Raw genomic sequence first — 11518 nt, 5'->3', positions numbered from 1 at the left:
ATGAAAGAAGCCTACTTTCGGAAGTTTAGTTAATTGTCGCAAGTGACATGTGAGTGAATCACACCGACATTAACAGCAGTTTGACTCTCATCCTTTTTTAAATATTCTATGTAAATTTTCTTTGTAATGTTAGAATCTTTTTACCAGTAACCTATGGAGAACTACATCAGAGGAGAAGAGAGAACTGGAGCGCCTGCAGAAACCAATATATAATTCAGTTCTTCGAGCAACAAAAGTTCATCGTCAGGTGGTAATTTTGGTTTACTTTCCAGATTTTAACCCTTTATTTTGATGGCTAGTTTTGTAAAAGAAAATTTGTTAAGATTGTCACCTTTTATTGTTTGAATATGGTATAGAGAAGGAAAGGAAGATGGGAAGTGGAGGGAAAAATTAAAGTGGGTCTGACCCTTATTTTAAGTTCTCGAAGAATTGTGGAAAACTTTTAGAGAAAATTAGGTGGGTTTAATACAGATCAGGTTACCAAGTGATTAGAATATATGTCCAAAATATACTATTAATAATATTCAAATGCTCAATCATGCTCCCTCTGTACTTGTATTCCGTTATATTTTAATGAGGGGAATTAAGTCTTGGTTTCCTTTTGTTTTTCTGCCCTGTTGTGTCATCTGGTTTTCTATATATTTTTTCATTAATGGTGGTATTATTTATATCTGTAACTCAGTATACTCTTTTTATCTATAAGTAGGTTCGCAAATATATGAAAGGCATTTTAAAGCCTGGAATGTTAATGACCGACATATGTGAAACATTGGAGAACACTGTCCGTAAGCTAATATCAGAGGATGGCCTTCAAGCTGGCATTGCATTCCCCACAAGATGCTCTTTAAACTGGTAACCCTTTATATTTTTGTTTTCTACTTTCCTCTGTATCTGTGGTTTCTCCTTTTTTGTACTAAATATCGAGTGAAGTGCCTTATTGATGTGGGAATGTCAATCTGGATGAGTGATTGTTAAAGAAAAATTAAATCGAAATGAATGTGCTTGAGAAAATGTAGTAATGGCACTTACTAATAAAAAAATGGCAAAATCGTGCCTTGGATGATCTGGAGTGTGAAGAAAGGTGGAAGAACCAATAAGAAAAGTTGATTAATAATCATGACTAGAAAATCGTGTCTTTGTTTGTGTTCAATAATCCTCCTTCGTGAGTTTGTAACTTTTTGAGTTTAATGTTAAATTGAAGTTCAACCATGGTCAAATTTTTTTTAAAACTAGTCAATGTTTCTAAATTATGTTTAAGTTGCAGAGCCAAGTAAAGTGAGAATAAGCATCTACGAAGGTGATAATTATCAGTGAAGATAATATGGAGGTATAAATTACTATCCCATTAAGCATCTACGATGGTAATGGGACGAGACAGACGTGAGTTTTACTATCTCATCCATATTCCCAAAGTAAAAATTCATTCTCATACCCAACGGGTATAAATTTTGCCTCATCATATCTCCAGTAGGTAATATGTATACCCGGATCCGGGCCCATATCTCGTTTTCTTATTGAGTTGGTACCTGTAAATCTTGATCTGCGGTTTTCATTTTTTATGCAAATTAACATAGGTAACGAAACAAATGAAGAAAAGGAAAGGCAAATGAAACAAAGTTAAAAATTATTTTTAAAAAATTATAAAAAGAAAACAAAGAATGAAGTTTAAAAATATTTCAAATGTCTTTTTATTTCTTTATAATGAAATATCTTTTTATACTAATAAAGATTATAATACACCACTTAATCAAATTCGTAGAGAAAAAAATTAAATTAATAATTCGAATTTAAACATAAATCTTTCATCTTTAGAACTTCAATCTGTGTTTGATGCTCATGAAAAAGATTTATGACAACAAATTATTATATTATAATAAATGAAACATTTTTATATAATTGTGATAATAAAATTACACTTATGAGAACAAGTTTGAAAACAAAAATAACTATATAACAAATCATTGAAACAATATTCTACATGATCAAAATAAATAACAATATTAAAATGAATTAAGTGATAAAATATGTGTCTTAGAAATGATTTGATGCACCATTGAACAAAATTGCCTATATAAAAAAATATATAATTAAGAGTATGATAAGAAGAAAGTACCTTGAAGTTTTAAGACAACTTATTACATATCAAATCAGTTGAACGGTTGAGAGTTATTGCAGTATCCTGCTATCCACTTTTCAGGTAGGCCGATCTGCAATTTGACAATGACAACCGTGACCCTGAAGTATGTGTTGGATCAGTATATTTGTTATAGCGACTTGTATTAACTGCATATAGAGTTAGTTGTGTAACTGACTTACAAATAAGTGCCAAAGATAGTTGAAAAACTGTTGTTCCAATACGATGTTCACAGTTTCACAGTTGTTTGTGGTTTTTTCATCATTTTGTTTTCTTAAGTGTAACTCTCTTACTCCCCAGGGTTGCTGCTCACTGGACCCCAAATTCAGGGGACAAGACTATACTTCAGTATGATGATGTGATGAAACTGGATTTTGGCACCCATGTTGATGGTAATGCGTGGGAATTTTTTTTTTTCAATTCTTCTATAGCTATGATAATTCTAGTAACTAGTGTATTTTTTAATTTTACTCCTGTTGAACCCTTTTATGGATTCTTTCTATAGGATATATAGTTGATTGTGCTTTTACTGTGGCATTCAACCCTATGTTTGATCCATTGCTTGAAGCCTCTCGGGAAGCAACTAATACGGGTATTAAGGTACATTCTGGAAAAGATGCTTAACCCTGTCAAACGAGCAGTATTATGTTGTGTGGATCTATATCTAACATGGTCAATTAATAATGTCGAATTGTTCAGAACAAACACTATTAATATCATGTTGATAAATGTACTCCATTTGTCTAAAGAAATAATTAAATTAACTAGTCATATTCGTGTGACTCAAACTTTTCTCATAGCCCTTGTAAAGCAATTTGACTGAAATCATATATTTCAAGTGAAATTCATGTTCCGTGTCTTGCAATTGGTATTCGGCAAACACTTCGTAGCCTTTGTGCCCATTGAGCTTGTTGTGCATCAACTACTTGGCTAGTCCCTTGTCAAGACAGTTATGTCAATATAACCACATGAACCACTCTCTTGTAGCTCTAAGACTTGGTGAGAAGCTCTAATACTAAGGTATTTAATACCAACCTTTGGGTTTATTAGGAGGGCTTAGAGAACATCGCAAACTAGAGATTAACTATAGAAGAGAAGCAATTTTGTTGAATTGATTTAATGAGACAGGACATCACTCTATATATAGAACTCTAATCCTATATTAATGATTACAAGGAGACCTCTAGAATCTTCCAACAACACACTTGTAATCAACACTCCCCCTCAAGCAAGTGAATAGATATTTATCATTTCCAGCTTGCATGTGAGATCATGATATCATTCAGTGGAAGACCTTTTGTGGACAGATCTACTCGCTGAAGTTTAGAAGGGACATATGAAGTTGTGATTAGGTCACTATCTAATATTTCTTTAATAAAGTGTCGGTCTACCTTTATTTGTTTGGTGGTATAGTTAGAATATATATTTAGATCCTAAAACGTTCAATCCTATGAGCTTGTAGTATTTTCAATTCAAATCTTACACATGATCGTCAAGTAGTTAAATTATGTGGATCAACATTTTTTTGTATTTTAGAAGGGGCCTGTTTACATCTGATGGGTTTCTGGGTATGAAACCTATCTAAAACACTCACTAACACACTCAAACAAGAATTCACGGTTCCTGTTGTACGCCCCTAAGAGGGCTGATTCTTGGTCACACTCCAGCTCCCAGCCTTCACACCACTGTGAGCCTCCTCAACATCTTGTGCGATCCTCATAGTTGCCATCAATTCTTGCGGATCATGTGGTTGAACTTGGTTTCAGATGCATTTTTGCAGACCTTCGAGAAAATACCCCAATAGCTACTCTTTCGACACTCCCTTTGTCTGACCCACCAAGATATCGATATCTTGAACGTACTCTTCCACGGTCCCAGACTGCTTAATCCCTGCCAACCTTTCAAAGATAGTACCCTTCTTCCTGCCTCTAAATCTAACAATCATTGCTCCCTTCGGGCCTACCCAAGAACGATTCTTGGCTTTATCGTTCCAGAACTTGAACCAATAGTTGGCGTTACCTTCCATACTGATGATAACTTTTCTTCCTCCACCACACCTTGTAGCTCGAAGAACTTCTCAGCCCGATTAATCCATTTCAACGGGTCGAGACCCTTAAAGACTGGGAAATCTACCTTTTTTCTCCAATTGGGTTGCCCATCATGGCGTTCGACTTCTCTCCCTCCAACATCTTCTTCTCGCTTGCCCCTTCGGTTCTCGTTGATGGATGCTTGGCTGCCATCCGAGTTTCCCTCCTGGTTTCGATTTCATCCTCCCAGGATTCACATGACTTCTTGTAAGTCTTGGCGCATCCCGTCTCCGCCTTCAATCCATCCATTGCAATCTCCATGGTCTCCAGTTGTCCTTTGACTACGTTCAATCGCCCTTCGACTCTTCCCTCCATTTCGCCTTTCTCTCCCAATTTGGATTCGGCAGGTTGAACCAATTGATTTCTGGGTATGAAACCTATCTAAAACACTCACTAACACACTCAAAAACAAGAACTCACACTGTAAAAGAATGAGTTTTGTATTTCAATTCAACAAGACATATGTACATTCACAGTACGGGAGCCTAATCTCCCTCCACAGGACAAAACATTCTGTCTCTACCAAAGAATATTCAACAACCCCTCTATACAAATTACCGAACTCTATTTATACAATTCCTAACTTCTTGCCTCTCCTAACTGTTAAAACAATTAGGACATTAACTCTTCCTTCTCCTCTCATAAACTCTCCACTCTCTGACAACATCCCTTATCCTCATTCATACAAAATGTTGATCAAGAGATTGATTTTGTTTGTAGAAAGTGAAATCCATGATCCGTGTTACAATCTCATGATTTAAGATTTGGTGAACCATTCAAGATCCTAACCACAATCTCAATTTTAACTACCTTAGTGTTTGGTCCTATCATCTTGAACGGGATTGTAAGCATTGCTAATAATTTATTCATGTATGAGTATTGTAAGATAGTAGAAATCATTGTAATCATTATGCCAGGGGTAGAGTTCTCTATGTATATATGTTTTCCTGTACTGATTTACACTGAATCAATTTAATCAAAAGACTTTTTTCTTCTCATATGGCATACTCATATCAATAAATAAATATATATATATATAATAAGAAAAAATATCAGAATAGGAATACTCAAATGTGATTTGCACGGTTTCTCTATCTATAGAACTGTTTAATGGAAATGCTTCATAAGCTTAACCTGAAAAATAACTTCTCTTCCTTATCCCCTCTACCATTCATTTTATTGTTTTCTCTGTGTTGTGATGTTTTGGTATGCACCAATTAAATCTTGTGGTTTACTGGTTCCTTTGAATGCTATGGTTGCCATCTAGGAAGCTGGAATCGATGTGCGCCTTTGTGACATTGGTGCCGCTATACAAGAGGTCATAGAATCTTATGAGGTTGAGATTAACGGAAAGGTGTATCAAGGTATATGATGCTTGTAATGTCCTTTTATTTGGATCATATCTTTCTCATCGCATTGTAGAAATGGAAGCATTATATATTAACATTTCATTATTATTTGTGAAGAATGGCTCAATAAAATTGTCTTAAGGTTCCTAGACTCTTTGTTGTGCTAGAGTGTCTAGTGTTTGATATATAGTTTCTATCATATTTGGTAGATGGTCTTAGTAATATGTATTTTATTGTCTTTTTATTTGGATCATATCTTTCTCATCACATTGTAGAAATGGAAGCATTATGTATTAACATTTCATTATTATTTGTGAAGAATGGCTCAATAAAATTGTCTTAAGGTTCCTAGACTCTTTGCTGTGCTAGACTGTCCAGTGCTTGATATGTAGCTTCTATCATATTTGGCATATGGTCTTAGCAATATTAGTTGAATAATTTAATATTGGTTGATAATTTAAATAATTCATAATAATCTAATATATACATACATATATATATATATATATATATATATATATATATTGGAAACAATATTGTTAACTTCCATTGATGCCTTAATTTATTAGTAGGTCAAGTTTTGAAAATGGCTAAAGGATGATTTTTCTCACAATCATATAATTTATAATATTTGTCTTTGTGAGATCTCGGAAAGTTAACCCATGATTATACTGTCTAATCTGTCATTAATGCACTGCTGAGTCACCTGGCTGCTTCCATAAATGCATCGCGCCACATGTCCAGTGCATTAAAAACGCACTTTGCACTGCATGCACGAGTGCCATGTGTCACGTTAGAAGCTTCGGAAGTCAGAAGTGGGAGTGCAAGTGTCAGCAGAGGAGACGCTCGTTCGTTTGGGCGTGAAAATTAACAAAACTGAGTTTCGACAAACGCTCTCTCACCTGCACGCACTCTTCTTCTTCCTCAGAACCAAAACCCTTCATTTTCTCTAAGTTCTCTCTAGAACCAGTTCACCTTCTCTCTACTGTAACTCATCATCTCCTTCTCCGATCACGTTTCAGAACCGTAGAAACACTCCTGGAGACGTGAGCGTCATTCTGGACCGAACAGAATTTGGATCGGAACTGGTAAGTCCTCGTCGCTAACCGTTCGTTCTTTTGGTTTCATGCGAACCCTAGTTCTGGTTGCATGCATGGGTTATAGGTCTGAGTTGTTTATTATTTGTGGTATTTAGATTGAGTGCAAGTTGTTGAGCGAAACCTGAGGGTAGGACGCTGTTAGAGGTCGCACTAAAACCTTGCTTGTTGGGAGTACACTGTTATCCAGGCAAGGGAAGCTTAATAATTTAGTTTATACGTAGATGATTGTGTGCAAGCATGATAGAAATAGAATGTATGAGATGTATGTTGTGTTTGAGTATGTCTGAACGATCGTTGTTATGTATGAATGAATATGGTATGTGTTGGTTGATACGTATGAATTGGATAATGGATGATTATTGCATAGTATGATTTATTAATATGAATTCTATATAGTATGTGAATTAAATGATGAATCGGAAATTATAAGATTACGAATCGTATGAGAAATGTTAAGTTTAGATGAAGATGAAAATCTGAATATAATGATTCTATCATATGATAAAATACGTTCGTCATCGTACGGTCTTATACCGTTCGGTTTCTAGTCAATTGCTTAAAAAGGAATTCTTTTATTTGAAAAGAGTTCTGAAATTGAACGAGCGTCCCATGAAACACTATGTTGAGCGATCGGCTCAGCCTAGTGCCAATCTTGTAAATTAAATTTAAGTCATTATCCCTTATATTTATAAAATAGTAGCGCTCGGTTGATAAGTGCCAAGAATTGCATATCCTAAGCACTTATTTTAATCTCCTTTGATGCATTATGGAGTAAAATCTCATGAAAAGTTGTATAATATGTATATATTGTTGATTTTGTATCAGTTTGAGTGTTTTTGTGTGTTTATTTTGCAGTTAAATAAGGATTGGAGAAGAAAATAAAGAGTCACTATTCACGCGTTGGTCAAATTCTGATCTGAACGGAATAAGTCCTTCTTCTTATTCCATGCATATAATATTCATGAAGGATGATTTCAAATCATTGGTTCAACCACAAATAGCTTCTTAGTGTCAAGCTAAAGACGTTAAACAAGCGCTTACTGGGAGGCAACCCAGCTTTCTAACTCTATCTATTTATGTTTTCAGTTCTTTTGGTTGTGTGAATCTGAATCTGAATCTGTTTGGTTGTGTGGATTGATTTATGTTTCTGATTTGATTTGATTGTGAATTGTGTGTTTGAAGTTTGAATTTGAAATTCTGTCCATGATAACTAGCATGATTGTGAGATTGTTATTGAAAAATCTGAGTTTTAGAACTTGTGTTATGATTATATATGAATTGTTCTTGAATCTGATTGATTGTGACCCAGAAGTTGAATATCTGAGTGTACTGAGAAAGCTTTAGGAGCAAGTGAGAAGTTGTTATTGCTATGAATTTGGTTTTTGCATAATTCTTATTAACACAGATACATTCTGGTTTAGAAATGAGAAAGGCAGTTTTGTTTGATGAAATTAGCTACTTGGCCAGATGACTTCCCATTTGTGAATATTAATCCTTTGTTATCCTGTTTGAGCCTTATATATATTTGTTGTGAACCCTGAGCTTCTTACAGAACAATCTACCTTATCCAACACTCTTGGAGAAGAGAACAAGAAACATATTTGTCAAGATGATAGGTAGAAATTAAGTTTGGGGGAAATCATAATCAGTTGAGTCTTAAACTGATGAAAAAATTGAAAAAAAAAAGTATCAAAATTAGAGAAAAATTCAAAAAAATATGTTATGTGATGAATGAAGAGGAAGTTGATAAATAAAGTTTCAATGTTGTTATGTTCTTGTTCTCCTCTTCTTTAGTGTTGTTTTGTTTCCTTGTAAAACCATGTTTCTTCTAGCCAAGCCAAGTTATAACCTGAGAAAGTCCTTTTGATTTAAATCAGAATGTTTGATGTGTATATGAGATGACTTGCAAAAGTTGATGAAGTAGTTGATAACACTTTGAGCGTGAATTTGAGTGTAAACACTTGCAGGTTGAGGTAAACACTGATTGAGCACATTTGTACTATTCTTTTTCTGGTTGTCTTATCATTTCGGATTCAAGAACTTGTTAATATAGAAGTTATAACATTTGATCTGAATATTTGGAGGTGTAGGTACAATCCTTACTTTTGTGACAGAGATTATGTGATGGAATACTAACTGCTTTGTTGGGTTCGTTTTTCTGTTGATATTGCTTTTCATGAGGACATGAAAAAGTTCAAGTTTGGGGGTGTGATAAGTGCCAAGAATTGCATATCCTAAGCACTTATTTTAATCTCCTTTGATGCATTATGGAGTAAAATCTCATGAAAAGTTGTATAATATGTATATATTGTTGATTTTGTATCAGTTTAAGTGTTTTTGTGTGTTTATTTTGCAGTTAAATAAGGATTGGAGAAGAAAATAAAGAGTCACTATTCACGCGTTGACCGGCACTATTCATCCGTTGACTTTACTGTTCACGCGTTGACTTTACTGTTTGACTCGCCCAGCGAGTTGACTCTGCTCGCCCAGCGAGCTGGAACAGCTCGCCCAGCGACCGACGCTCGCCCAGCGAACGTACGTTCGTCGCCCAGCGAAAAATCACTTAAGGTTCTTTCTTTAAAAACACGATCCAGAGGCAGAAACCAGTCAGTTCTGGAGGGGAGAAGCTAGGGGAGACTCTGCAGCTCGCGTCCATGCTCGTTTTGGGTGCTCCGGAGTGGAATTTCAACACTTTCTACCATCCAATCCATCCTTTATCGTGTCTATGATGTATATGTGTAGCTAGAACTCCATTTCACTGGGGTTGAGAGTACATTTCTGAAACTCTTTGTAATTTCTATATTAATGCATGATCTTGTATGAATTTTGTGTTCTATCTTTATTATTCATGCCTATGATGAGAATCTAAGCTATTTGAACGGTTAAATCATTGAGAAATGTATGAGACCGCGGACCTAGGATAGAACTGCTAAAGGATTTCGAGTCCTAGACATAGGAGGAAATTCTTAGTCATCTGTGACATTGTGATTAAGGCAAATCTGATAACTGAATTATCTAAGAGATTAGGATCTAGTTTGAATGATTCTGAACGGTCATCTGAGAGATCAGGACTGCATGCGCCTAGGATGTTGATGCTTAATTTTGAGGAATTGTGTTAGTAGAAAAATTACTTGAGTGATGAACTTGAAAATCAACCCTAGTGAACTTTAATTCATCTGTTTTTACCACTTTAATTTCATCTGTATGCAAATCTTATTTGTGTTGTAAAATTAATCGCTAAATTAGTAAACTTTAATCATTCTGTGAATCAAAACAAATCTCTTGGGAAAACGATTTCCGGACTTACCGGTTTATTACTTGTACGATTCGGTACACTTGCCGAGGTCTCAACAAGTTTTTGGCGCCGCTGCCGGGGATTTGTTTTTGTTTTCGTTGATTGTTTGTTGTTTATCTGGTTTAGTTGATTTTTGCTATCTTTTGTTTAAGTGTTTATTGTGATTATATTTGAATTCTTGTGCATATTTGTTATCATCTGTAGAAATTGTGTCTTTTTGGATTGTTTTTTTTTTGTTTGTGTTTTGTATGAGAAGCAGAGAACAGGTTGAAAATCTACTTTTTGATCCGGAAATTGAAAGAACTGCTCGAAGGAACAACAGTAGAAGAATGAGACAAAGTAGAGAATCCAGAGAATCCTCTGCTATTTCTGAAGAAATTCTGGACTTTTCATCAGGGCAAGACAAAGAAGAAATGGAAGATAATCGTACTGGAGAAGGTTCTGGGCAAGGAAGACGTACTCTTGCAGATTATAATACTTTCTCAGGACCTCTGCACTTCAACAGTATTGCAAGACCAGTGGTGAATGCTGCTAACATGGAGATGAAGCCAGCTCTTATTCATCTGGTGCAGAACAATCAATTTCATGGATTATCCCACGAGAATCCATACACTCACTTGGCTACTTTCATGGAGATTTGTAATACAGTGAGGATTCATCAGGTTCCAGATGAAGCAATTCGACTCAGCTTATTTCCATTCTCATTGGCTGGTAATGCAAAAATGTGGCTGAATTCCTTTCCAGAGAATAGTCTGACAGTATGGGATGATGTGGTTGCTAAATTTTTGAATAAGTTTTTCCCTCAGTCCAAAGTCAATAAGGGAAAGCAGGAGATCTCTTCTTTCCAACAAGATGCTGATGAAACTCTAGGTCAAGCATGGGATAGATTCAAAGGTCTACTGAGAAAAACCCCTACTCATGGATTTGATGAGCCTACAATGTTAAATTTGTTTCTTGGAGGGCTGAAATCCCAAACAAAGTTAATGTTAGATGCATCAGCTGGAGGTAGTATCAGATGGAAGACGCCTGAAGAAGCACATGATCTGATTGAAAACATGGCTGCAAATGATAATGAAGTTCAGAGTGAAAGAGCTCAATTTCAACAAAAAAGTGTTCTTCAACTTCAATCTCAGGATGCTTTACTGGCTCAGAACAAGATTATGACTCAGCAACTTGAGACATTAATGAAGAAGTTATCTCAGCTACCTAAAGAACTGCAGAATGTTTCTCAAACTCAACATCAGATGGTTCAAAGTTGTGAATTATGCGGAGGAAATCATAATAGTGGTCAATGTGTAGTGCAAAGCATGTCTCATGAAGAAGTACATTATATGGGAAATCAAGGTCTTCAGACAAACTATGATCAACGTCAAAGTTTTAATCAAGGATGGAGACCTCATCCGAGTATGGGACAAGCTGTTCCTTTCAACAGACCACTTCCACAGAACTTTCAGCAACAACCTAGTCTAACAGACAGAACTTCAAAACTCGAAGAAACTCTTCAGCAGTTTATGCAGGTATCAATTTCCAACCATAAAAGTACAGAAGCCTCA

At 35.4% G+C, this 11518-nt stretch overlaps 1 protein-coding gene and 1 non-coding gene across 3 annotated transcripts; one reads left to right on the top strand and one right to left on the bottom strand.

The window, feature by feature from the left end:
* Positions 1 to 136: 136 nt before the first annotated feature.
* LOC128194014 (methionine aminopeptidase 2B-like) lies at positions 137 to 5608 on the top strand. 2 transcript variants are annotated; one of them, XM_052868438.1, is made up of 5 exons: positions 137 to 247; positions 707 to 852; positions 2435 to 2526; positions 2640 to 2734; positions 5489 to 5608. In XM_052868438.1, the coding sequence occupies exons 2-5, from the start codon at positions 719 to 721 to the stop codon at positions 5591 to 5593; spliced, it is 426 nt and encodes a 141-aa protein (XP_052724398.1). In that variant the 5' UTR covers positions 137 to 247; positions 707 to 718; the 3' UTR covers positions 5594 to 5608. The 2 variants fall into 2 exon arrangements, with proteins under 2 accessions (XP_052724398.1, XP_052724399.1); XM_052868439.1 differs by lacking the exons at positions 137 to 247; positions 707 to 852 and adding an exon at positions 2206 to 2240.
* A 5179-nt stretch (positions 5609 to 10787) lies between these two features.
* LOC128194151 (small nucleolar RNA R71) lies at positions 10788 to 10890 on the bottom strand. Its single transcript, XR_008245467.1, has one exon. It is a non-coding gene; the product is annotated as a small nucleolar RNA R71 (small nucleolar RNA).
* Between the last annotated feature and the right edge of the window lie 628 nt (positions 10891 to 11518).

This window comes from Vigna angularis, chromosome 9, assembly GCF_016808095.1.
Source record: "Vigna angularis cultivar LongXiaoDou No.4 chromosome 9, ASM1680809v1, whole genome shotgun sequence".
Classification (NCBI taxonomy): Eukaryota; Viridiplantae; Streptophyta; class Magnoliopsida; order Fabales; family Fabaceae; genus Vigna; species Vigna angularis.
Note: the sequence above shows the minus strand (reverse complement) of the source record. Positions and strands in the feature narration are given on the sequence as shown.